Source organism: Lucilia sericata, unplaced genomic scaffold (assembly GCF_015586225.1).
Source record: "Lucilia sericata isolate MDLA Ls3-8-SP2 unplaced genomic scaffold, ASM1558622v1 Contig002908F_arrow, whole genome shotgun sequence".
NCBI classification, from domain to species: Eukaryota; Metazoa; Arthropoda; class Insecta; order Diptera; family Calliphoridae; genus Lucilia; species Lucilia sericata.
Genome location: NW_023996578.1, coordinates 9,300 through 35,048, shown reverse-complemented (window position 1 = coordinate 35,048; position 25,749 = coordinate 9,300). Strand labels below are relative to the sequence as shown.

The 25,749-nt window shown below is 32.5% G+C and overlaps 1 protein-coding gene across 1 annotated transcript; it reads right to left on the bottom strand.

Annotated features, from left to right (window-relative positions):
- Positions 1-23,428, bottom strand: LOC119614449 (phosphopantothenate--cysteine ligase; the record flags this gene model as incomplete). Its single annotated transcript, XM_037970573.1, is given in 5 exon segments — positions 1-186; positions 17,660-18,066; positions 18,069-18,102; positions 23,065-23,174; positions 23,177-23,428. Coding segments are annotated over 5 exon segments (750 nt in total), but the record flags the coding sequence as incomplete, so codon positions are not given.
- Positions 23,429-25,749: the final 2,321 nt, after the last annotated feature.

Here is a 25,749-nt window from a genome sequence, read left to right as displayed (position 1 = left end):
CTTATGTTTATATTTACTCAAACTATCACGAGCTTTTGTAATCAATAAATTTTCATCTGTTTCCAATTTAAATGAAACAACAAATGCATGTGGCACCCAGAGACTGACCAAAGGTGCCAACATTTTTGGCACTAATTGTAACGAAATTGTAGGAGCACCTTCACCCGACTGCATTTTGTGAGTGGGCTGGAATGTATAAAAGAAAAATATAATAAATATACAATATAAAAAATAAATAAACAGAGTGCTGAATAATATATTAATGTAATAAATGAAAATGTACTGCAACAAATAAATAACTCAAGTCATATTTAACCTCACTTAAATATGTACATTTTGTAAAAATGAATCTTCATATTTTAATGTATATCATAGGCAATTCAAAAGGGGTCTCTAAAACAATTTATAGAAATCCGCCTTTGTCAGATTTAATTCTAATTCATTAGTTCAGTTCTAGTTCAGTTCTAATTCAGTTCTAATTCAGTTCTAGTTCAGTTCTAGTTCAGTTCTAGTTCAGTTCTAGTTCAGTTCTAGTTCAGTTCTAGTTCAGTTCTAGTTCAGTTCTAGTTCAGTTCTAGTCAGTTCTAGTTCAGTTCTAGTTCAGTTCTAGTTCAGTTTCTAGTTCAGTTCTAGTTCAGTTCTAGTTCAGTTCTAGTTCAGTTCTAGTTCAGTTCTAGTTCAGTTCTAGTTCAGTTCTAGTCCAGTTCTAGTCCAGTTCTAGTTCAGTTCTAGTTCAGTTCTAGTTCAGTTCAGTTCTAGTTCAGTTCTAGTTCAGTTCTAGTTCAGTTCTAGTTCAGTTCTAGTTCAGTTCTAGTTCAGTTCTAGTTCAGTTCTAGTTCAGTTCTAGTTCAGTTCTAGTTCAGTTCTAGTTCAGTTCTAGTTCAGTTCTAGTTCAGTTCTAGTTCAGTTCTAGTTCAGTTCTAGTTCAGTTCTAGTTCAGTTCTAGTTCAGTTCTAGTTCAGTTCTAGTTCCGTTCTAGTTCAGTTCTAGTTCAGTTCTAGTTCAGTTCTAGTTCAGTTCTAGTTCAGTTCTAGTTCAGTTCTAGTTCAGTTCTAGTTCAGTTCTAGTTCAGTTCTAGTTCAGTTCTAGTTCAGTTCTAGTTCAGTTCTAGTTCAGTTCTAGTTCAGTTCTAGTTCAGTTCTAGTTCAGTTCTAGTTCAGTTCTAGTTCAGTTCTAGTTCAGTTCTAGTTCAGTTCTAGTTCAGTTCTAGTTCAGTTCTAGTTCAGTTCTAGTTCAGTTCTAGTTCAGTTCTAGTTCAGTTCTAGTTCAGTTCTAGTTCAGTTCTAGTTCAGTAGTCAGTTCTAGTTCAGTTCTAGTTCAGTTCTAGTTCAGTTCTAGTTCAGTTCTAGTTCATGTTCTAGTTCAGTTCTAGTTCAGTTCTAGTTCAGTTCTAGTTCAGTTCTAGTTCAGTTTCTAGTTCAGTTTAGTAGTTCTAGTTCAGTTCTAGTTCAGTTCTAGTTCAGTTCTAGTTCAGTTCTAGTTCAGTTTCAGTTCTAGTTCAGTTCTAGTTCAGTTCTAGTTCAGTTCTAGTTCAGTTCTAGTTCAGTCTTGTCAGTTCTAGTTCAGTTCTAGTTCAGTTCTAGTTCAGTTCTAGTTCAGTTCTAGTTCAGTTCTAGTTCAGTTCTAGTTCAGTTCTAGTTCAGTTCTAGTTCAGTTCTAGTTCAGTTCTAGTTCAGTTCTAGTTCAGTTCTAGTTCAGTTCTAGTTCAGTTCTAGTTCAGTTCTTAGTTCAGTTCTAGTTCAGTCTAGTTCAGTTCTAGTCAGTTCTAGTTCAGTTTCTAGTTCAGTTCTAGTTCAGTTCTAGTTCAGTTCTAGTTCAGTTCTAGTTCAGTTCTAGTTCAGTTCTAGTTCAGTTCTAGTTCAGTTCTAGTTCAGTTCTAGTTCAGTTCTAGTTCAGTTCTAGTTCAGTTCTAGTTCAGTTCTAGTTCAGTTCTAGTTCAGTTCTAGTTCAGTTCTAGTTCAGTTCTAGTTCAGTTCTAGTTCAGTTCTAGTTCTGTTCTAGTTCTGTTCTAGTTCTGTTCTAGTTCTGTTCTAGTTCTGTTCTAGTTCTGTTCTAGTTCTGTTCTAGTTCTGTCATAGTTCTGTTATAGTTCTGTTCTAGTTCTATTCTAGTTCTGTTCTAGTTCTGTTCTAGTTTTGTTCTAGTTCTGTTCTAGTTCTGTTCTACTTCTGTTCTAGTTCTGTTCTAGTACTTTTTTAAGGACTATTAAGCAGACAACTACAAACCGCAAACAATATTAAATGCACCATAAAATGATGATTAGGACACGATAATTAAGTTTTTTTTAATTTTTAATTTCCAGTTACATATTCTTCTTTGCAGCCTTTTGGTTAAATTTTTATATTATTTTACTAACATTTGTAGGAATTAACTAATCACTAAATTGTTCCTAATGTTGAAATAATTTAAAGTAATTTTAATGATTAAATTCATAAACTAATTTAAATTTTCTACAATGTTAGAGCAACATAAACATATTTATACTATTTCGAAACTGCAACCAAAAAATACCAGCTCTGATTTATATACAATACAATTCAAAATATGCATAAATTTTTCCAATAGTATTTGTAAAATATTTACTACCACATTCGTACAATATTTATATCCTCATTTATACATTTAAATGAACATTTGTTAAAGTTTATGTCTTTTTTCTGTTTTAATAAACACAATAACTACAACATTTATTGTTTGAATGTGGTTTAAACACTGTATGTGTTTAAACTTGTAAAAAATAGAAAAAAAATTATTGTTGTTTGGGTGGTTTAAAATAGTTTATTCAAGGATTAGTTCTATTGTGATGTTGACAACGTATTATTATATTTTAGTTTTATTTTTTAAGTTGTTTTTATTGCCTTCTATTAAAGCATATAGTATTTAAAGAAACAAGATGTTTATAATTGGTATTTAAAAGTTTTTTTCGTTATAATTTTATTGAAACAAGCTAAATTTTTCACTATAGGGTGCGTATACATAATATTTCAATTTAATTTCCTGTATTAAGTATACGTTTGACGCTTGAGTGATTCGTTGTGTAAATATAGATTTTTAAATGTCAAAATTATATTGTTAACAAAAAAATCATTATTTAAAGATTTATAGCGAAGGCAAATATAAAATTGGTTAAATAATATTGGAAAAATAAACTATATTATGTACATATATTAAAGTTAAACTGAATGCTGTATAAAAATGACTCACTCTTATAAATAATAATAATAATTTAGTTTGGTCGTCTCCAATAAATACCATAATTTGCATGTTATTGTGATTTTATGAAAAGTTCATTCATATTTTCGAAATTATCAAACTGAATAGAAATACCAGGATGATGTATTTAATTTTCACATTATACTTAAAAACATTTAAATAATAATCCAAACTATGGAATAAAAAAATATGTGTTTAGAACAGTCATAACCAGAGCAACCAAAGTTTACACATGAATATAGTTATATTTTTTGTAGTTCGGTTCTAGATATGTTCTTAAAGCTCTGTTCAGTTCTAGTTCTGTTCCTGTTCTAGTTCTGGTCTAGTTCTGTTCTAGTTCTGTGTCTAGTGTCTGTTCTAGTTCTGTTCTAGTTCTGTCTAGTTCTGTTCTAGTTCTGTTCTAGGGTTCTGTTCTAGTTCTGTTCCTAGTTCTGTTCTAGTTTCTGTGCTAGTTCTGTTCTAGTTCTGTTCTAGTTCTGTTCTAGTTCTGTTCCTAGTTTTCTAGTTGTTCTAGTTCTGTTTCTAGTTCTGTTCTAGTTCTGTTCTAGTTCTGTTCTAGTTCTGTTCTAGTTCTGTTCTAGTTCTGTTCTAGTTCTGTTCTAGTTCTGTTCTAGTTCTGTTCTAGTTCTGTTCTAGTTCTGTTCTAGTTCTGTTCTAGTTCTGTTCTAGTTCTGTTCTAGTTCTGTTCTAGTTCTGTTCTAGTTCTGTTCTAGTTCTGTTCTAGTTCTGTTCTAGTTCTGTTCTAGTTCTGTTCTAGTTCTGTTCTAGTTCTGTTCTAGTTCTGTTCTAGTTCGTTCTAGTTTTTTCTAGTTCTGTTCTAGTTCTGTTCTAGTTCTGTTCTAGTTCTGTTCTAGTTCTGTTCTAGTTCTGTTCTAGTTCTGTTCTAGTTCTGTTCTAGTTCTGTTCTAGTTCTGTTCTAGTTCTGTTCTAGTTCTGTTCTAGTTCGTTCTAGTTCTGTTCTAGTTCTGTTCTAGTTCTGTTCTAGTTCTGTTCTAGTTCTGTTCTAGTTCTGTTCTAGTTCTGTTCTAGTTCTGTTCTAGTTCTGTTCTAGTTCTGTTCTAGTTCTGTTCTAGTTCTGTTTCTAGTTCTGTTCTAGTTCTGTTCTAGTTCTTTAGTTCTGTTCTAGTTCTGTTCTAGTTCTGTTCTAGTTCTGTTCTAGTTCTGTTCTAGTTCTGTTCTAGTTCTGTTTCTAGTTCTGTTCTAGTTCTGTTTCTAGTTCTGTTCTAGTTCTGTTCTAGTTCTGTTCTAGTTCTGTTCTAGTTCTGTTCTAGTTCTGTTCTAGTTCTGTTCTAGCTCTGTTCTAGTTCTGTTCTAGTATCTGTTCTAGTTCTGTTCTAGTTCTGTTCTAGTTCTGTTCTAGTTCTGTTCTAGTTCTGTTCTAGTTCTGTTCTAGTTCTGTTCTAGTTCTGTTCTAGTTCTGTTCTAGTTCTGTTCTAGTTCTGTTCTAGTTCTGTTCTAGTTCTGTTCTAGTTCTTTCTAGTTCGTTAGTTCTGTTCTAGTTCTGTTCTAGTTCTGTTCTAGTTCTGTTCTGTTCTGTTCTAGTTCTGTTCTGTTCTAGTTCTGTTCTAGTTCTGTTCTAGCTCTGTTCTAGTTCTGTTCTAGTCTGTTCTAGTTCTGTTCTAGTTCTGTTCTAGTTCTGTTTCTAGTTCTGTTCTAGTTCTGTTCTAGTTCTGTTCTAGTTCTGTTCTAGTTCTGTTCTAGTTCTGTTCTAGTTCTGTTCTAGTTCTGTTCTAGTTCTGTTCTAGTTCTGTTCTAGTTCTGTTCTAGTTCTGTTCTAGTTCTGTTCTAGTTCTGTTCTAGTTCTGTTCTAGTTCTGTTCTAGTTCTGTTCTAGTTCTGTTCTAGTTCTGTTCTAGTTCTGTTCTTCTGTTCTAGTTCTGTTCTAGTTCTGTTCTAGTTCTGTTTTAGTTCTGTTCTAGTTCTGTTCTAGTTCTGTTCTAGTTCTGTTCTAGTTCTGTTCTAGTTCTGTTCTAGTTTTGTTCTAGTTCTGTTCTAGTTCTGTTCTAGTTCTGTTCTAGTTCTGTTCTAGTTCTGTTCTAGTTCTGTTCTAGTTCCGTTCTAGTTCTGTTCTAGTTCTGTTCTAGTTCTGTTCTAGTTCTGTTCTAGTTCTGTTCTAGTTCTGTTCTAGTTCTGTTCTAGTTCTGTTCTAGTTCTGTTCTAGTTCTGTTCTAGTTCTGTTCTAGTTCTGTTCTAGTTCTGTTCTAGTTCTGTTCTAGTTCTGTTCTAGTTCTGTTCTAGTTCTGTTCTAGTTCTGTTCTAGTTCTGTTCTAGTTCTGTTCTAGTTCTGTTCTAGTTCTGTTCTAGTTCTGTTCTAGTTCTGTTCTAGTTCTGTTCTAGTTCTGTTCTAGTTCTGTTCTAGTTCTGTTCTAGTTCTGTTCTAGTTCTGTTCTAGTTCTGTTCTAGTTCTGTTCTAGTTCTGTTCTAGTTCTGTTCTAGTTCTCTCCTAGTTCTGTTCTAGTTCTGTTCTAGTTCTGTTTTAGTTCTGTTCTAGTTCTGTTCTAGTGCTATTCTAGTTCTGTTCAAGTTTTGTTCTTGTTCTACATTAGTTCGAAGTCTTTTTTTTTTTTTTGGTTTCCCTGATTCTAAGAAATACTGAAATTAGTTTTCTTCAGTTTTAAAAATCTTACAAATTCTATAATACCACCATTGTCATATTTGTAATTTATAAAATGATAAATTATGATAATAATCCATTATTTTATCTACTTCTTATTTTGATTTCTGTTTAAAATAAGGTTCTATAGTATAATAAAATTATTTTAAAGCAGTAATAATTCAAATACACGCACTCAAGAGAAATTTATTTTCCATGTTATTGACAATTTAATAAAAGAATATTGACAAACATTCTATCTTGTTTGTGTGTTCAACTGTCTTTACATGTCTATCATTTCATATTTGGTAAATTATTACTTTCGAAGAAATGTCCAAGATGATGGTGATGAGAAGTGAAAAAAATTTAATAAAACGGGACTTTATTTGAAATGATTATTCCAAGGAAACAGACAACACAAGACAGGAGAAATGAAATGAATGACTGACAGGCTATAGCAGACTCATTATCATCTTTGTTTTTTTTTTTTATGCAGACATAAAAGTTGACATAATCATCATTCAAACTTATAAGTATTGCAAATAATAGAATTCAACTTTTCAAGTTTGTGAAAATATATCTATCTATATACTACAGAAAATAGTATACTTAAAAATAAGACAGGGTTTTCAATTAATATTCACCTTTTTGTACATTTCAAAAAGATTTACTCCTAACCTTTTGTTGTTGTTGTTGTTTTTTTAACATTGTTCTAAAGTTTATATTCGATTTAAGTTTGAAGAAAACCAAAAAAACTTTATTGACGTTTATCTTCCATGTCAAAAATATTTAAATAATTGAATAGATTTAAAGTTAGTTGAACTCTTGCTGGAAAAGGGATGTCAAAACAACTGTAACCAACAAACAATTTCACTAAATTAGATATACAAGTTTGTTCCAGCTGTTACAGTTAAACTTAATCAACGGAACTAGAACTGAACTAGAACTAACTAGAACTGAACTAGAACTGAACTAGAACTGAACTAGAACTGAACTAGAACTGAACTAGAACTGAACTAGAACTGAACTAGAACTGAACTAGAACTGAACTAGAACTGAACTAGAGCTGAACTAGAACTGAACTAGAACTGAACTAGAACTGAACTAGAACTGAACTAGAGACTGAACTAGAACTGAACTAGAACTGAACTAGAACTGAACTAGAACTGAACTAGAACTGAACTAGAACTGAACTAGAACTGAACTAGAACTAGAAACTGAACTAGAACTGAACTAGAACTGAACTAGAACTGAACTAGAACTGAACTAGAACTGAACAGAACTGAACTAGAACTGAACTAGAACTGAACTAGAACTGAACTAGAACTGAACTAGAACTGAACTAGAACTGAACTAGAACTGAACTAGAACTGAACTAGAACTGAACTAGAACTGAACTAGAACTGAACTAGAACTGAACTACTAAACTGAACTAGAACTGAACTAGAACTGAACTAGAACTGAACTAGAACTGAACTAGAACTGAACTAGAACTGAACTAGAACTGAACTAGAACTGAACTAGAACTGAACTAGAACTGAACTAGAACTGAACTAGAACTGAACTAGAACTGAACTAGAACTAGAACTGAACTAGAACTGAACTAGAACTGAACTAGAACTGAACTAGAACTGAACTAGAACTGAACTAGAACTGAACTAGAACTGAACTAGAACTGAACTAGAACTGAACTAGAACTGAACTAGAACTGAACTAGAACTGAACTAGAACTGAACTAGAACTGAACTAGAACTCAACTAGAACTGAACTAGAACTGAACTAGAACTGAACTAGAGCTGAACTAGAACTGAACTAGAACTGAACTAGAACTGAACTAGAACTGAACTAGAACTGAACTAGAACTGAACTAGAACTGAACTAGAACTGAACTAGAACTGAACTAGAACTGAACTAGAACTGAACTAGAACTGAACTAGAACTGAACTAGAACTGAACTAGAAACTGAACTAGAACTGACTAGAACTGAACTGATAACTAACTAGAACTGAACTAGAACTGACTAGAACTGAACTAGAACTGAACTAGAACTGAACTAGAACTGAACTAGAACTGAACTATAACTGAACTAGAACTGAACTAGAACTGAACTAGAACTGAACTAGAACTGAACTAGACTGAACTAGAACTGAACTAGAACTGAACTAGAACTGAACTAGAACTGACTAGGAACTGAACTAGAACTGAACTAGAACTGAACTAGAACTGAACTAGAACTGAACTAGAACTGAACTAGAACTGACTAGAACTGAACTAGAACTGAACTAGAGCTGAACTAGACTGAACTAGAACTGACTAGAACTGAACTAGAACAGAACGAGAACTAGAACTAGAACTAGAACTGAACTATAGAACTGAACTAGAACTGAACTAGAACTGAACTAGAACTGAACTAGAACTGAACTAGAACTGAACTAGAACTGAACTAGAACTGAACTAGACTGAACTGAACTGAACGAGAGCTGAACTAGAACTGAACTAGAAACTGAACTAGAACTGAACTAGAACTGAACTAGAACTGAACTAGAACTGAACTAGAACTGAACTAGAACTGAACTAGAACTGAACTAGAACTGAACTAAACTGAACTAGAACTGAACTAGAACTGAACTAGAACTGAACTAGAACTGAACTAGAACTGAACTAGAACTGAACTAGAACTGAACTAGAACTGAACTAGAACTGAACTAGAACTGAACTAGAACTGAACTAGAACTGAACTAGAACTGAACTAGAACTGAACTATAACTGAACTAGAACTGAACTAGAACTGAACTAGAACTGACTAGAACTGAACTAGAACTGAACTAGAACTGAACTAGAACTGAACTAGAACTGAACTAGAACTGAACTAGAACTAACTAGAACTGAACTAGAACTGAACTAGAACTGAACTAGAACTGAACTAGAACTGAACTAGAACTGACTAGAACTGAACTAGAACTGAACTAGAACTGAAATCAAAAAACTTTATGTGTTTTTTTGAAGGTATTTGTATGTATTTGTATTTATTAAATAGTCCAAAATAGTCCCTAAAATATATTCTTCTTTATAAGATAAAAGTATAATAGATTTAATTTAACCACCTTAAATATTAGAATAAAATTTTTTGAAATTACAACAAAAACAGCTGACTTGTTTCCCCACGTCAGTATAATTTAATATCCACTCATTCATTTAACAACAAATAACCCAATTTAAATTAATCCCATTATGTAAAGGGCTTTATAGCTCTTTAAAAAAAATTTATGAAATGATTTATATTTTCACATAAGGACACACAAACATATGGAAGCAAAAGAAGAAAACTCATTGTAATCCCAAAACGATTAAAGTTATTAAATAATAAATTTTATGACATTACAAATGACACACCTCTTTATAACACCAAACACAATGGAAAGAAATTGGAATAAAAATGTACTATAGGTACTGCTAACAGTTTTAGAAGGAGTCAGTGTATCGCTTTGAAACTGAATTTGTTACTAATGACTTATTTGACATTTATGTGGAGAGAAAGTAAGCTGTCACTGTATTGTTCCCTAGTAATCTAGAAAGTAGTAACTTTATTACTATCTTCCTCAGAAAATAGATTATTAGCAAGCGTTTGAAGAGTAATTTAGTAATTAGCAATTAAAGTGAGATGTGGTTGTAGTATGTAATGGGTAAATTGGCTTTCTTCTAGCACAAGCTGATTTTAAAAGCAGCATGTATAACTATATAATTATTTAACAATAGGACCAGCCACCCCGAACTACAGGGCTCTGTTAAATACAAAACAGACTTACAAAAATGTAAGTATCTAACGTATAGAAATATATTTGTGTAAGAGGAAAACCAACAAATATTTATAAACAAATACACAAACATCGTTATACCACCTTTCAACAACAAATACCAACACATACCAATGTAAATAAATAACTCATAAGAATGAAGGAAAACAACAAAAATAAAATATATTACCAAATAAATAAAATATTCAAATTTCAAAAATTCACCTTTCAAATTAAAGTCCTTAAAATACATTTTACAACACAATCAAACACACACACATATATCATCACAACAAAATTTTGCAGTCGTGCATAAAGACACGCTGGCACACACACATGTACTCCTACTCACACACTCTCTCTCTCTCTCTCTCTTCCTTTTTTCAAATGGAGAAACAAAATCCTTATCCTTTATAGCAATTACGTGCATAGTTCATAATATATGAAAGTGGTAGAGAGTTAAAAGAGATGGGGAGTGGTAGTGAAAAAATAATTTATATTGAATCAAGAATCATGGGAGAGTTCCAGGAGGGAACCCTTAAAAACATGTGTAGAGTATTAAATTTCTAATAAATAAAATAGAAGAAGAAGTATACTTATGTACGAATATAAAAACCATTTTGTAATTTGATTGTGTCCATTATAGAAAAGGAAACAGAAACAGTTACAGCTATTGCCAGTTAAATAGAAACAACTAATGATCTAATAAAGATCGTTAGTTGAACTATATAGATGTTATGCTTAGGTGTTAGATTTGTATATCTACCATTAAATAAGAGAGAAGTATATTGATTTTGTGATTCCGTTTGTTACACTATGATGACGTGTTTTCACCTTACGTTACATTACGCTCGCGGTTCCCCAACAGATGTCACTGGGTGATGTGACAGAGCAACTTATGCTGGATTCCTGAACCCGTTGAGTATCTCTTACTCTTCGCGTAGTAGGGCTGGAATTTCCAGGTTGACACTTGGTAGTTGCCTGTCAATCCGTAGATCGTTCTTTATGCTCTGAGAACGGAACTGATGTAATTGGTGAACGATCGTGAAAGACTTCTCTGCCCGACAAGAGATTAGTAATGATTAAGTATTCCTTTTACTTCAGGGAAGTTCTCGGTGCTGTTGCCATCTCAACAGGATGCATATTGTTTCATGCTACGCGACTTATGGTTGAGGTCCATTCCCTCAACTTGTCGGGGCAATTATTGGGTTCGAATTGACTTTGGAAATTTCTACATCCTTTGTTACATTATCTGACATACAGAGGGATCCTGATTTATTGGCTGGGTATTTCGGACTACCAAATACGTCTCTAGGTGCTGTTGCCGAATCAACAGAGCCATCTCAGTAGTGTTGTTGCGCTGGCTTTAAGAGTTTAAGGAATGCAGTGGAATGGGTCATTAGTTGATAAGGGTGGTAATCTTCGGTATACCGGAAGATTGATTTCACCTGATGTTGTGGTTATCGCCCCTTCTATTGACTTTATTCATTGGGATTGATCCTATGCTGCCTGTGATTCCGCAACGGGTCTACTATGGCAAGAGATTAGATAGCTCGAGTACCCTAGCAAAGAGCTTGTACATGGACCGGCTCAGCCATGTACAAAAATTGCCACCTGAGTTCTTCATAGAAGGATTCAGGTGCGCGTGGTAGACCGTCTCAAGTCTACCGAATGGATGAAAAAGACCACTGGGAAGACTTGGGAATGAGTTTATACCTAGAATGAGTGTGTCGTATGTTGTTCTCTTATGAGTGTGTTGGGTAAATGTGAATTGTGCAGGGTATGGTGATGGATAAATGGTATCTTATACAAGTGATACCATAGAATTTTCTTTCCTTGTCCAGTTATGTTCAGAGTATACTCTGTTTATACCAGATTTACCACAGTGTATCACCGTACTCCATATACGTAAATTGCCACCTGTGTATAAGAAGCTCAATGAGGCGGTGGTGAGTCTTTACAAAAGCTCACCAATGGTTAAAAAATACCATCGTAAAATAGTCCAAAAAGGAGTTAATACATGACAATGAACCTTCTCGCTCAAGTTTTTTTTTAAATGTCTATTCTCTAGATTACTTGGGGATAGTTAATTGACGACTCTCTACGCATTTGCTTTCAAAGGGGGCTGTTGTTTTCAAAGAATACATTTGGTAGGAGTTTAATATGTTTGGAAACGGGTAGATCCTCAGAATCACACCAATGAACAATTACCACGATTTTTATTAGGTGGGAGGGGTATATATTATTATTCAAAAGTAGCCTACAAGCACCCAAGACAGATTGCACTTATTGCTTGTACATATAAAATTAAATCAACACTTTACTATTATTCTCCCAACATTGCTAATTAATTGTCATTTACTGTATTCCTTTTTGGTATTTATTCAGTTGACATAAGCTTCAGTTTGAGCGAACAACACAAAAAGAAGACAATTTCAATTACAACAATAGAAAATTAAATTTTCATGCATGTCCTAAAACAAAGAAGACACATGACTAAGTTACTTGTCGTCTTTACAAAGTTAACGAATAGAAATTGTCTTGGAATTTTGGGAGAAATATAAATTACCCACGTATTTACACAGGAAAATACCCACTTGGAAAGTTAAATTTCATTTCATAAGAATCCTATATGTCCGATTTTATGTTTATTGGTTCAACTTTGCAGAAAAATCAAAAAGTAGGAGGTAAAAAAGGAAAATGTAGCAAAAAGTGCAGTATTATAGAGTACCATTTCATCAGGATGTTGTGTGTTTAATTTTATGTTTCTAGGTTCCTTGTAATAAAAATTAAAAAGGTCCTGTTAAAGAAATCTATCTATCTATCTATCTATCTATCTATCTATCTATCTATCATCTATCTATCTATCTATCTATCTATCTATCTATCTATCTATCTATCTATCTATCTATCTATCTATCTATCTATCTAGCATCTATCTATCTATCTATCTATCTATCATCTATCTATCTATCTCTCTATCTTCTATCTATCTATCTATCTATCTATCTATCTATCTCTATCTCTCTCTATCTAGCTATCTATCTATCTATCTATCTATCTATCTATCTATCTATCTATCTATCTATCTATCTATCTATCTATCTATCTATCTATCTATCTATCTATCTATCTATCTATCTATCTATCTATCTATCTATCTATCTATCTATCTATCTATCTATCTATCTATCTATCTATCTATCTATCTATCTATCTATCTATCTATCTATCTATCTACATCTATCTATCTTCTATCTATCTATCTATCTATCTATCTCTATCTATCTATCTATCTATCTATATATCTATCTATCTATCTATCTATCTATCTATCTATCTATCTATCTATCGATCTATCTATCTATCTATCTATCTATCTATCTAGCTATCTATCTATCTATCTATCTATCTATCTATCTATCTATCTATCTATCTATCTATCTATCTATCTATCTATCTATCTATCTATCTATCTATCTATCTATCTATCTATCTATCTATCTATCTATCTATCTATCTATCATTTACTCAGGAAAGAGTACCTTTTATAGATTTTCATTCATTCCGGAAGGTGCCATGCCCACTATATCCTGTTTTTGTTCACAAATGTTCACATGGATGGATGTCAAAGTTGTCCATTTAATTTTTCAATTATAGATATAGATAAAGCCGACTCTTAGATGGATTCGACGTTCCCACGACAATCGCAATTCTTACCAGCGGAACTACTAGGAGTTCAACGAACAACGATTAAGGATTATCAACTCAGCAACACCGACTTTACACGTGTTGCTGTTACAAGAACAACAATATGAATCCAAGAGGAAAATATTAACATTAAACACCTAAGAAATCTTTGTATTTAAAACATAGATTTAACTTTAATTAAATTTAATAAAATATTTCCTTAAATAAGAAATATATTTCGCACCTAAAGAGTTTTCCACTGAAAAAGCTTTGTTTGGAAAACCTTTTGTGGTTTCCACTTAATTCCCTCAAGAATTACACAAGTTAATGAAAATAAATATTAAAAAAGCATTGAGAATAATGCATCTTTTGTTGTGTTCATAACCTTCGAGGGAGGGAACCAAACTTCCATCAAATTCCAAGAATAAATATAGAAAATTAAATTTAAAGTAAAAGTGCAAATGTAAGTATAAATAAGGAGAGAAAAAAAAATAATAATAATAAAGAAAACAAAACTGTTATAGTCACAAATTATGCAAATCAAATTATTTGATGACATCGTTAAGGATTCTGTAAAACATGAAGTGACAATGACAACACAACCAATTCAACAACAATTTACGTGTAAAATGAATTTGTAAAAGAAAGAGAGACAAACAGTCCGACCGTCAGACAGTCAAACACAGTTATCTTCAGCACATGACATGTTAGGCCGTTAGGCTGAGGTTTGGGTTTACTCCAACACATAAACTCAGTAGATTTTTTATTTGTTCATGACTTTCTTTCACAGCAACGGCAAAGAACAACCATCATTCAGTCGTAACCTCATCCATAGCAAAAAGTTGTATGACAATGAGCATGTTGGTGATAATGAAGATAATGCTGATGATGATGACGACGATGATTTAGTTAAAGATGATGAACCTTAATTCGTATTTCTGTTCTTGGCACAAACTACTTATACTTGGAATCATTCACTCACCGTACTATACACAACATGTCGCATCTTAGTGACACTGCCACCACTAATGTCAATGTCAAGTTACAGAGTCGGTTTCTTTGTCCTTTTTCCTCTCTTCGTTCATTTTTTTATTTTATTACTGTAATAATGTTGTTGGTTTCTTTTCATTTTCCTCTTTTCTCTTATATTTATTTAAAATATAGAAAGTTATGTTTGTTGCTGGATTTAAAACGGATGATAAAATTAAAACTCAAGGAAGTATTTGACAATGAAGAGAACTTGTAATCGTCAGTACGTAAACACCAGCCATGTTCCAACAGATGTATGAAGTTTATAGTATAAACGTACTTTTTATGTTTTTCTACTCCTTTTTTTGTGCCATTTCCGTTCAGTCGAGTTCATTTTAAATTTATTTTTATAAAATTCAATGTCATCTGGCGTAAAATGTTGTTTGTGGCGTAACTTTTACTAGTACAGCCTCCTTTAGCTTAAGGCGCCTTCACCTAAAGATTTACTCATCGTTAGTAGGTTGATGATGACGACAATAAAAATAATAATAATTTCAAATTTACGGAAATTCAAGGGGAAAATAAGATTAACCAAAGAAATTTACTAAAACGACAGTTTCTTTTTTAGTTTAAACTTTTTCTTATATATTTGTACTCGTTTTTCTTTAAGAGACTGTCGCAGTGTAAAAAATCAGCAATGTGGAAAATGTGGCTAATGAAAAAAAAAACAAGAAACTGACAATAGAAATGGAAATAAAATCAAATGGTACATGTTAAAGATAAAAAAAACCCAAACATGAATAGCTAATAGCCGTAGAATCTAACTAAGCGAAAAATGTCTTTAAATATAAAAAGATTTAAATATAAAAATATTTAAATATAAAAATATTGTTTTAACTAGATGTTCCAAAGTTCAGAATAAGGGTATAAATGTCAAACATCAATCTCAAAGATCTCTCAAACTTAAAGTGAGATTAAAATGCCATATTTTTCAATAAATCTATCGATTTTAACTCCCTACAGTTCTCTGTTTTCGGTGTTCCCCTAGGCATGTTATCTTGCTGATCTTCCCTTATCTTGGTGTAATTGAATCCGGGGGAAAGAAATGTCGTTGATAGTAGTCCCCCAAGGCATGTTACCTTGATAGTAGTCCCCAAGCTCTTTTGTCCCTGATTGCAATCAGGACTATAACTGGTCGTTCCTTGGAATGATTTGACCTGAGGTCGAAACAGTCATATGTTTAATTTAGTATCACAGAAACCGTTAGCCGAAGGTTTCCGAGGCCAAGTTTCGGACTTTGTCTTTCGGAGTTTACGTGATTTAAAACCACAGGAAGAGAATATTGGTTAAAAGACTAATACACGGTAAAGTCCATAATTCGGGATAAGTTCGGTGCTGTTGCCGAGACAATAGATAACCCAAAGAGGAGTGACTGTGGGACTAAGCGTTGGAAATGAGTTGGTGTCAAATATATACAATACGGTGTGGATGAAGGGGTATGCCAGCCTTATCCATCCGTATATCTAGAGTGAGTGTGTCGAATGTTTTTCTCAATGAGTGCGTCGGGTTGAATGGTGATGGATGTAAGGTATTTATACAAATGATACCATTGAATATTCCCTCCTTGTCCAGGTATGTATATGTATGTATATTCATCTGTTCATACTACATTTACCGCAGTGTGTTCTCTATAAGTAATTGGATTAATTGATGGAATCGTATTTCGGTCTACCGATTACGTCTTTAGGTGATGTTGCCGAATCAACAGAAACCATCAAATCTACGGGCGTTGTTGTTTGGCAGTTAAGCAATGGGGCAGCAATGGGAGAGAGAGACATCTACTTAATAGGCAGTTTGGCAGGTGTTCGCGTAAAGCACTCGACTTCTTCTTTCAATCGGTAAGGACCTAGTAATGTTGTTTTGATGCTTGTCATTAGATTGCGGCTGATTGTTATAGAACAAAATTCAGAAATATCATGAATTGATAGATTAGATTGTGACAGTTACCGTTGATAATGATGACCTCAGTAAGCCTTCCAGAATTTTATTGCCCTCTAGGCGCACTCTACAATCGAATTGTTGTCCACTCATAATACGTATCACCATACTAATCTAAAACTTGCTTATTCTAAGATCTGAACATAAGATCAGTTGATACCGTAGATCCAGTTTTCGATTGCAATTCAAACTGTAGTATATAGTGTGCGACCAAGACAATTTGGAACTAGAGTTGGTCCCTAACGAGTTAGGGGACCAGTTTTGATCCAATTCCTTTATGATCGTTTTAATCAGTTATGATTTTGATATAAAAATGTTAAACAAGACTGAGGGTGTTCAGCAACCGTAATAAAGAAATTTTCATTGATTATCTCTAAATAAATTAAGATTAAATTATATTTTATTTATGTTTAATTTACGTTTAACAGTTTCTTTTCTATTGAAAATCCTTAATTTTTCATAAAATGTATATCTTCCGTGTTTTAATTCAATTAAAAGTTATCTCAGACATGTTCTATACTTCTTCCAACACTGAACTATTTAATATCCTTTAACAGACTATAGTGTGTAAACAAAAAGCACGTGTTTTAACAGAAAACAATAACCATTCACTCAACAAATATTCATAAAGAAAATAAATGGTTATTGAATGAAAATCCATAAATCGATATGAAAACAAACAAAACCACAATGTTTAAAATCAGGTATTTTAAAAGAGAAAAAACCAAAAAAGTTTGTGGAAGGAAAAACCGCCAACAATTATATGAACTGCATGCAAATACACGCAATACGAAATCCTCCCACTAAACCGACAACAAAAATAAAACTCATCAAAGCTATAAAAACTGAACTTATATGTAAAAAAAGACGTAAAAAAGTGTCATATAAAGCTGTAGGAAAAACAAAACGGGAAAAGTTTTTATACAAAAATTTAAAACCGGCAACAGCAATATTGTATAAAGATTTAATCTCAAACACACTCATATTCTGACACTAACAAAACCCTGCAGTTCAGAATGACACTCCCTAACTAAAACTAATAAAAAAATGATTAAAATACAAGAATATAAAGTAACTACAGTCCAGATTACTTATTTACAGCGACTTACTTAGATTGACTACTCGCTAGATTACTTGGGGACATAAAGGTGACATTGGCTTTTTCTGCATTAGAAAGAGTACTATTACTTTGATATTTGAGAAAAATACTGTCTTTAAATAAAGCATTGATTTCTAAAACTGCTGGGTATACATACCAACATACAAACTGACTCCTTTAGCGGATTATAACACCAACAACAACAGTTAACAAACCTATTGTTGCCATTTTCTCTCAACATATTGATAAAGCATTAAAAACCGGCAAAAAGCAAACAAACAAATCAAATGCGTCTACTACTCACCATCATATCTTGGGGAATGTAAAAATCTGATACAGCTGCTGCCAAATACAAGACCGCTCTCTCCTCAAATGCTGCCAAACATTCGCAGGCGGCACGCAACAGCCACATATAGTCGACGACACTGGTAAAGCTGACATACAAAATCATTTGTGATTCACGTGCCTGTTTGTATTTGGCCAAGATGGGTGCAAATACATCCACGGAATCGGGTTTAACAGTGATTGAGGTACTTTGGCCATTGTCGGTAATGTCGAGCATATCGAAAAATTGTTGCCCCGTAAAGTGACGTGTAAAGGGTTCGAGGGACTTTTGGCGATGCATAAAGATCACGGCATAATTGTGATCGAGGAAATATTCGGCTGAGGAAGAGCCACGTGTACCGGCACTAAAATTATCAACAAAACGTACGTATTGTGCTCCAATGGGACGGTTGTACCACCTGACTGCAATTTTAAGAGTAGAAAAGAAAATTAATTTATTACCATAAATCTTGTTCAAGAAACCTTAAATAAAAATTTAATGTATTTCTTTTTATTTGCCATGATGTACATATAATGTAAGTTGGTTTTATTGAAAATTTGTATAAAATTTTGCCATGACCAGTTGTGCCCTTTGGGCCACATGATTATTATTTGTATTTTCTAAATTGTTTTCTTTTTTATTTTGCCTTTTTATTATACATATTTACATACATACATTCGCTCATATTTCGTCGCTGTTATTTTTGTGTAAGAGACCATTCTGGTTGTTGGGGTCGTATAATTTATATTTATTTTACAAACAAATTTCGATTTGCAACACTTATACGCCATCGTACCATATGCCGACAAAATATAATAAATAGTAACAATAGAATTATTATATTTGACCATGATTATAATTTAAACAAATTTTCACACCAGATTACAAACACAGAAGCTAAGGTCAATTTTATAAATTTTTTTTTATTTTTCTGTCTACTGCTTTTATTGGCCAAAATTATGATTGATGTGGTTGTTTATTGACTGTTACGGACTGACTGAAATGAATGATGTCTACAGGTTTTTTAAGTTTTATTCAGAAAACGAGACTTTAATTTAAAAAGAACCAATATTACAATCGATTTTAGGTCAGTTCTAATTCAATTCTAGTTCAGTTCTAGTTCAGTTCTAGTTCAGTTCTAGTTCAGTTCTAGTTCAGTTCTAGTTCAGCTCTAGTTCAGCTCTAGTTCAGTTCTAGTTCAGTTCTAGTTCAGTTCTAGTTCAGTTCTAGTTCAGTTCTAGTTCAATTCTAGTTCAGTTCTAGTTCTGTTCTAGTTCTGTTCTAGTTCAGTTCTAGTTCAGTTCTAGTTCTGTTCTAGTTCTGTTCTAGTTCTGTTCTAGTTCAGTTCTAGTTCAGTTCTAGTTCAGTTCTAGTTCTGTTCTAGTTCTGTTCTAGTTCTGTTCTAGTTCTGTTCTAGTTCTGTTCTAGTGCTGTTCTAGTGCTGTTCTAGTTCTGCTCTAGTTCTGCTCTAGTTCTGTTCTAGTTCTCTTCCAGTTCTGTTCCAGTTCTGTTCCAGTTCTGTTCCAGTTCTGTTCTAGTTCTGTTCTAGTTCTGTTCTAGTTCTGTTCTAGTTCTGTTCTAGTTCTGTTCTAGTTTTGTTCTAGTTCTGTTCTAGTTCTGTTCTGGTTCTGTTCTAGTTCTGTTCTAGTTCTGTTTAGTTCTGTTCTAGTTCTGTTCTAGTTCTGTTCTGTTCTAGTTCTGTTCTAGTTCTGTTCTAGTTCTGTTCTGTTCTAGTTCTGTTCTAGTTCTGTTCTGGTTCTGGTTCTGTTCTAGTTCTGTTCTAGTTCTGTTCTAGTTCTGTTCTAGTTCTGTTCTAGATCTGTTCTAGTTCAGTTCTAGTTCTGTTCTGTTCTAGTTCTGTTCTAGTTCTGTTCTAGTTCTGTTCTAGGTTCTGTTCTAGTTCTGTTCTAGTTTCTGTTCTAGTTCTGTTCTAGTTCTGTTCTAGTTCTGTTCTAGTTCTGTTCTAGTTCTGTTCTAGTTCTGTTCTAGTTCTGTTCTAGGTCTGTTCTAGTTCTGTTCTAGTTCTGTTCTAGTTCTGTTCTAGTTCGGTTCTAGTTCTGTTCTAGTTCTGTTCTAGTTCTTGTTCTAGTTCTGTTCTAGTTCTTTCTAGTTCTGTTCTAGTTCTGTTCTAGTTCTGTTCTAGTTCTGTTCTAGTTCTGTTCTAGTTCTGTTCTAGTTCTGTTCTAGTTCTGTTCTAGTCTGTTCTGTTCTAGTTCTAGTTCTGTTCGGGTCTGTTCTAGTTCTGTTCTAGTTTCTGTTTCTAGTTCGGTTCTAGTTCTGTTCTAGTTCTGTTCTAGTTCTGTTCTAGTTCTGTTCTAGTTCTGTTCTAGTTCTGTTCTAGTTCTGTTCTAGGTTCGTTCTAGTTCTGTTCTAGTTCTGTTCTAGTCTGTTCTAGTTCTGTTCTAGTTCTGTTCTAGTTCTGTTCTAGTTCTGTTCTAGTTCTTTCTAGTTCTGTTCTAGTTCTGTTCTAGTTCTGTTCTAGTTCTAGTTCTGTTCTAGTTCTGTTCTAGTTCTGTTCTAGTTCTGTTCTAGTTCTGTTCGTAGTTCGTTCTAGTTCTGTTCTAGTTCCTGTTCTAGTTCTGTTTCTAGTTCTGTTCTAGTTCTGTTCTAGTTCTGTTCTAGTTCTGTTTCTAGGTCTGTTGTTCTAGTTCTGTTCTTAGTTCTGTTCAGTTTCTGTTCTAGTTCTGTTCTAGTTCTGTTCTAGGTTCTGTTCTAGTTCTGTTCTAGTTCTGTTCTAGTTCTGTTCTAGTTCTGTTCTAGTTCTGTTCTAGTTCTGTTCTAGTTCTGTTCTAGTTCTGTTTCTAGTTCTGTTCTAGTTCTGTTCTAGTTCTGTTCTAGTTCTGTTCTAGTTCTGTTCTAGTTCTGTTCTAGTTCTGTTCTAGTTCTGTTCTAGTTCTGTTCTAGTTCTGTTCTAGTTCTGTTCTAGTTCTGTTCTAGTTCTGTTCTAGTTCTGTTCTAGTTCTGTTCTAGTTCTGTTTCTAGTTCTGTTCTAGTTCTGTTCTAGTTCTGTTCTAGTTCTGTTCTAGTTCTGTTCTAGTTCTGTTCTAGTTCTGTTCTAGTTCTGTTCTAGTTCTGTTCTAGTTCTGTTCTAGTTCTGTTCTAGTTCTGTTCTAGTTCTGTTCTAGTTCTGTTCTAGTTCTGTTCTAGTTCTGTTCTAGTTCTGTTCTAGTTCTGTTCTAGTTCTGTTCTAGTTCTGTTCTAGTTCTGTTCTAGTTCTGTTCTAGTTCTGTTCTAGTTCTGTTCTAGTTCTGTTCTAGTTCTGTTCTAGTTCTGTTCTAGTTCTGTTCTAGTTCTGTTCTAGTTCTGTTCTAGTTCTGTTCTAGTTCTGTTCTAGTTCTGTTCTAGTTCTGTTCTAGTTCTGTTCTAGTTCTGTTCTAGATCTGTTCTAGTTCTGTTCTAGTTCTGTTCTAGTTCTGTTCTAGTTCTGTTCTAGTTCTGTTCTAGTTCTGTTCTAGTTCTGTTCTAGTTCTGTTCTAGTTCTGTTCTAGTTCTGTTCTAGTTCTGTTCTAGTTCTGTTCTAGTTCTGCTCTAGCTCTGTTCTAGTTCTGTTCTAGTTCTGTTCTAGTTCTGTTCTAGTTCTGTTCTAGTTCTGTTCTAGTTCTGTTCTAGTTCTGTTCTAGTTCTGTTCTAGTTCTGTTCTAGTTCTGTTCTAGTTCTGTTCTAGTTCTGTTCTAGTTCTGTTCTAGTTCTGTTCTAGTTCTGTTCTAGTTCTGTTCTAGTTCTGTTCTAGTTCTGTTCTAGTTCTGTTCTAGTTCTGTTCTAGTTCTGTTCTAGTTCTGTTCTAGTTCTGTTCTAGTTCTGTTCTAGTTCTGTTCTAGTTCTGTTCTAGTTCTGTTCTAGTTCTGTTCTAGTTCTGTTCTAGTTCTGTTCTAGTTCTGTTCTAGTTCTGTTCTAGTTCTGTTCTAGTTCTGTTCTAGTTCTGTTCTAGTTCTGTTCTAGTTCTGTTCTAGTTCTGTTCTAGTTCTGTTCTAGTTCTGTTCTAGTTCTGGTCTAGTTCTGTTCTAGTTCTGTTCTAGTTCTGTTCTAGTTCTGTTCTAGTTCTGTTCTAGTTCTGTTCTAGTTCTGTTCTAGTTCTGTTCTAGTTCTGTTCTAGTTCTGTTCTAGTTCTGTTCTAGTTCTGTCCTAGTTCTGTTCTAATCCTTCACCTAACATCTATAAACCACTTAATATAAATATTTTGTAAATCCAATGGTATTTTTAAAATTAAAGTAGTTTTCCCACTTACTCATCAATACAATATTGAAATTTTCCTTTTCCCTATAAATATTTTTAATGCTTCTTTTCTTAACACCATTTTAAAGAAGCCCGCTATTAAACTTAATTAAACAAGTAGAATGAAACAATTTTAGTGTTTTGTATCTTGGGGATTTTTTAATAAATAATTTCGTAACAAGCCACATACAGTCAGTTAGTTGTTTCCCTCTAAAAACTATAAACATAAATTTCATTGTTGGTTATAAAACAATGTAGAAATGAACAAAGTAACACTATTAGTCAGTTCGAGCGTTTTTCAGTTGTATGTTGTTATTTTTACGCCTTCTATAACAGAGTTTTAGTTGTGTTTCACTAATGATTTGCAGAAAAGTTTGTAATAAATACTAAAATTTTTACTTGTTCTATGTGGTAATTGTGTTGGCTCAAATTAATTTGATTCATTAAATGTATTCAACTTAATGGTTTTTAGGTTTTTTTTTGGGAAATTTCTTTAAGATTCATTATAATGATGAGTCATGTGGGAAAATTTCTTAAAAGCATTAAGGATATTGTAGCTTTTGTTGTGTTTGATTATTTAAGGTTAAAGGAATCATGGTAAATGACACTTTTAATTAATTGTTTAATAATAAAAGAAACACAGGAAACGTGGCATTGTATATTAAGGATTAAGAAATAATCCTAAAAGGAAAATCCTGGAAACCTTTTGGAATTTTGTTGCATGTGTTTTAGTCTACCACTATGGGGGTCGTGTGTTCGATTCCCACTAGAGACTCTGGTCTGTTCTTATCCTGTGTTCAGTTCTTAAGTTAGAATATAATTTGTAACTGGATGCCAGAAACAATATAACAACTTTACTATAGTGATAAACCCTTACACGTGCTTCTTAAATAAAACATCCAACATTAAATTAAATATTTGTACTGGATTTAATAGGATGAAACCATTAAAAGTTCTTTTTCGCATCATTTTTAACAGATTATTTAAACATTGATCCACACGACAACATTTGGTTTCATGGCTTTGCATCAAAAAAAAACATAATAAAAAGTAATACATCTACAGACAGATTCATTGAACATAAAAATTTATACAAAAAGAGAAAAAAGGACAAAAAAATGTACAATGTTCGAACAAAATATTATAAGAATATCGTATACAGCAATACTTACTGTTACAAGGACGATTCTGTTTTGTAGTTTATTGTGTCGTTCACAAAATTCTTTCAATAATGAACGATTATCCTCAAAATCTGCTGGGGGTAGATGTGTATTGTAAAATCCTCCCAATTTGTCATAATGATATACGGTTTTTTATTTTTTTCGGTATTTATGGTTTTTATTATATGATTTCTTTTTTTTTTGGTTTTGGTCTCTAGAGTATGAGTGGTATGATGATGACAATTTTATACACTCAATAAGTTTGTTGTCGAGGATTAAGAGTGATGTGCAATTTATTGCTGCTGCTGGTGTTGACTGAATTATTCAAATTAAAGTACCGCGCACTCCTCTTGATGTTAGTCAATAATAATGCTGAATATTACAGAAAAATAAAACAAAAAATTGCTATTTAATAACGAAATTAATAAGTGCATGTAATAACTAGCTAACATAACATACATACAAACATCTGTATGTTAGTATTTGAGTAATTAAATAATACACTTAAATACATATATGTATTAATAAGTTTATAGATGCAAATTTCTTTCCCTTTGAACATGCCCTTTTGCATTTTCCTTTTAATTTTTTTTTTTTCTATTAAAAATGATGTAAAACATGAATAATCCTTTTAACCACTTGTATTATCTTTCCAAGAGCCTTTAATTGTTCCACTTGACGAAACGGAAATTATTAGTCTTTATTACAAGAAAAATTGTAAAATTAGGGCGAACGGACATTTTAATATAAACAATGTAATGGAAATCAAACAAACAAACAAACAGACAAACAAACAAACAGACAAACAAACAAACTAACTAACAACTAACTAACTAACTAACTAACTAACTAACTAACTAACTAACTAACTAACTAACTAACTAACTAACTAACTAACTAACTAACTAACTAACTAACTAACTACTAACTAACTAACTAACTAACTAACTAACTAACTAACTAACTAACTAACTAACTAACTAACTACTAACTAACTAACTAACTAACTAACTAACTAACTAACTAACTAACTAACTAACTACTAACTAACTAACTAACTACTAACTAACTAACTACTAACTAACTAACTAACTACTAACTAACTAACTAACTAACTAACTAACTAACTAACTAACTAACTAACTAACTAACTAACTAACTAACTAACTAACTAACTAACTAACTAACTAACTAACTAACTAACTAACTAACTAACTAACTAACTAACTACTAACTAACTAACTAACTAACTAACTAACTAACTAACTAACTAACTAACTAACTAACTAACTAACTAACTAACTAACTAACTAACTAACTAACTACTAACTAACTAACTAACTAACTAACTAACTAACTAACTAACTAACTAACTAACTAACTAACTAACTAACTAACTAACTAACTAACTAACTAACTAACTAACTAACTAACTAACTAACTAACTAACTAACTAACTAACTAACTAACTACTAACTAACTAACTAACTAACTAACTAACTAACTAACTAACTAACTAACTAACTAACTAACTAACTAACTAACTAACTAACTAACTAACTAACTAACTAACTAACTAACTAACTAACTAACTAACTAACTAACTAACTACTAACTAACTAACTAACTAACTAACTAACTAACTAACTAACTAACTAACTAACTAACTAACTAACTAACTAACTAACTAACTAACTAACTAACTAACTAACTAACTAACTAACTAACTAACTAACTAACTAACTAACTAACTAACTACTAACTAACTAACTAACTAACTAACTAACTAACTAACTAACTAACTAACTAACTAACTACTAACTAACTAACTAACTAACTAACTAACTAACTAACTAACTACTAACTAACTAACTACTACTAACTAACTAACTAACTACTAACTAACTAACTAACTAACTAACTAACTAACTAACTAACTACTAACTAACTAACTAACTACTAACTAACTAACTAATACTAACTAACTAACTAACTAACTAACTAACTAACTAACTAACTAACTAACTAACTAACTAACTACTAACTAACTAACTACTAACTAACTAACTAACTAACTAACTAACTAACTAACTAACTAACTAACTAACTAACTAACTAACTAACTAACTAACTAACTAACTAACTAACTAACTAACTAACTAACTAACTAAGTAACTAACTAACTAACTAACTAACTAACTAAGTAACTAACTAACTAACTAACTAGTTCTTATCCAGAAAAGAAACGATTTTCTGAAGTACATGAAGGACGAAAGGATTTTGGGTCCCATGGATTGCACATGGGGAACGATTAGTTAAACGTAAATGGCTCAGTTTGCACAATATAAATTTACTAAAAGTTGTAATTCCCCCATCATTCCGCGCAATTTTTGATATCCTGTTCTAACGTTAAACTTATCGCGGATATATAGTAGTCGGATGGGGCAAGCTCTCGACTATAAGACGGATAAGGCAAAACCTTCCTTCGTGTCATGATGGCATATTATACATTCATTTCTGGCCGCATATTATGGACATTTATAAAAACAACTTTCGAAAGGTCTCAGATATCTTCGGAATCAAAACCCTTCATTCCTTAGAGTTATTGGTAAACATATTATGTTACACAAATCGGTCAGTTGCAATAATAGGTATAATATAATAGGCAAATCGAGCCCGCACTTTATTATACCCGCA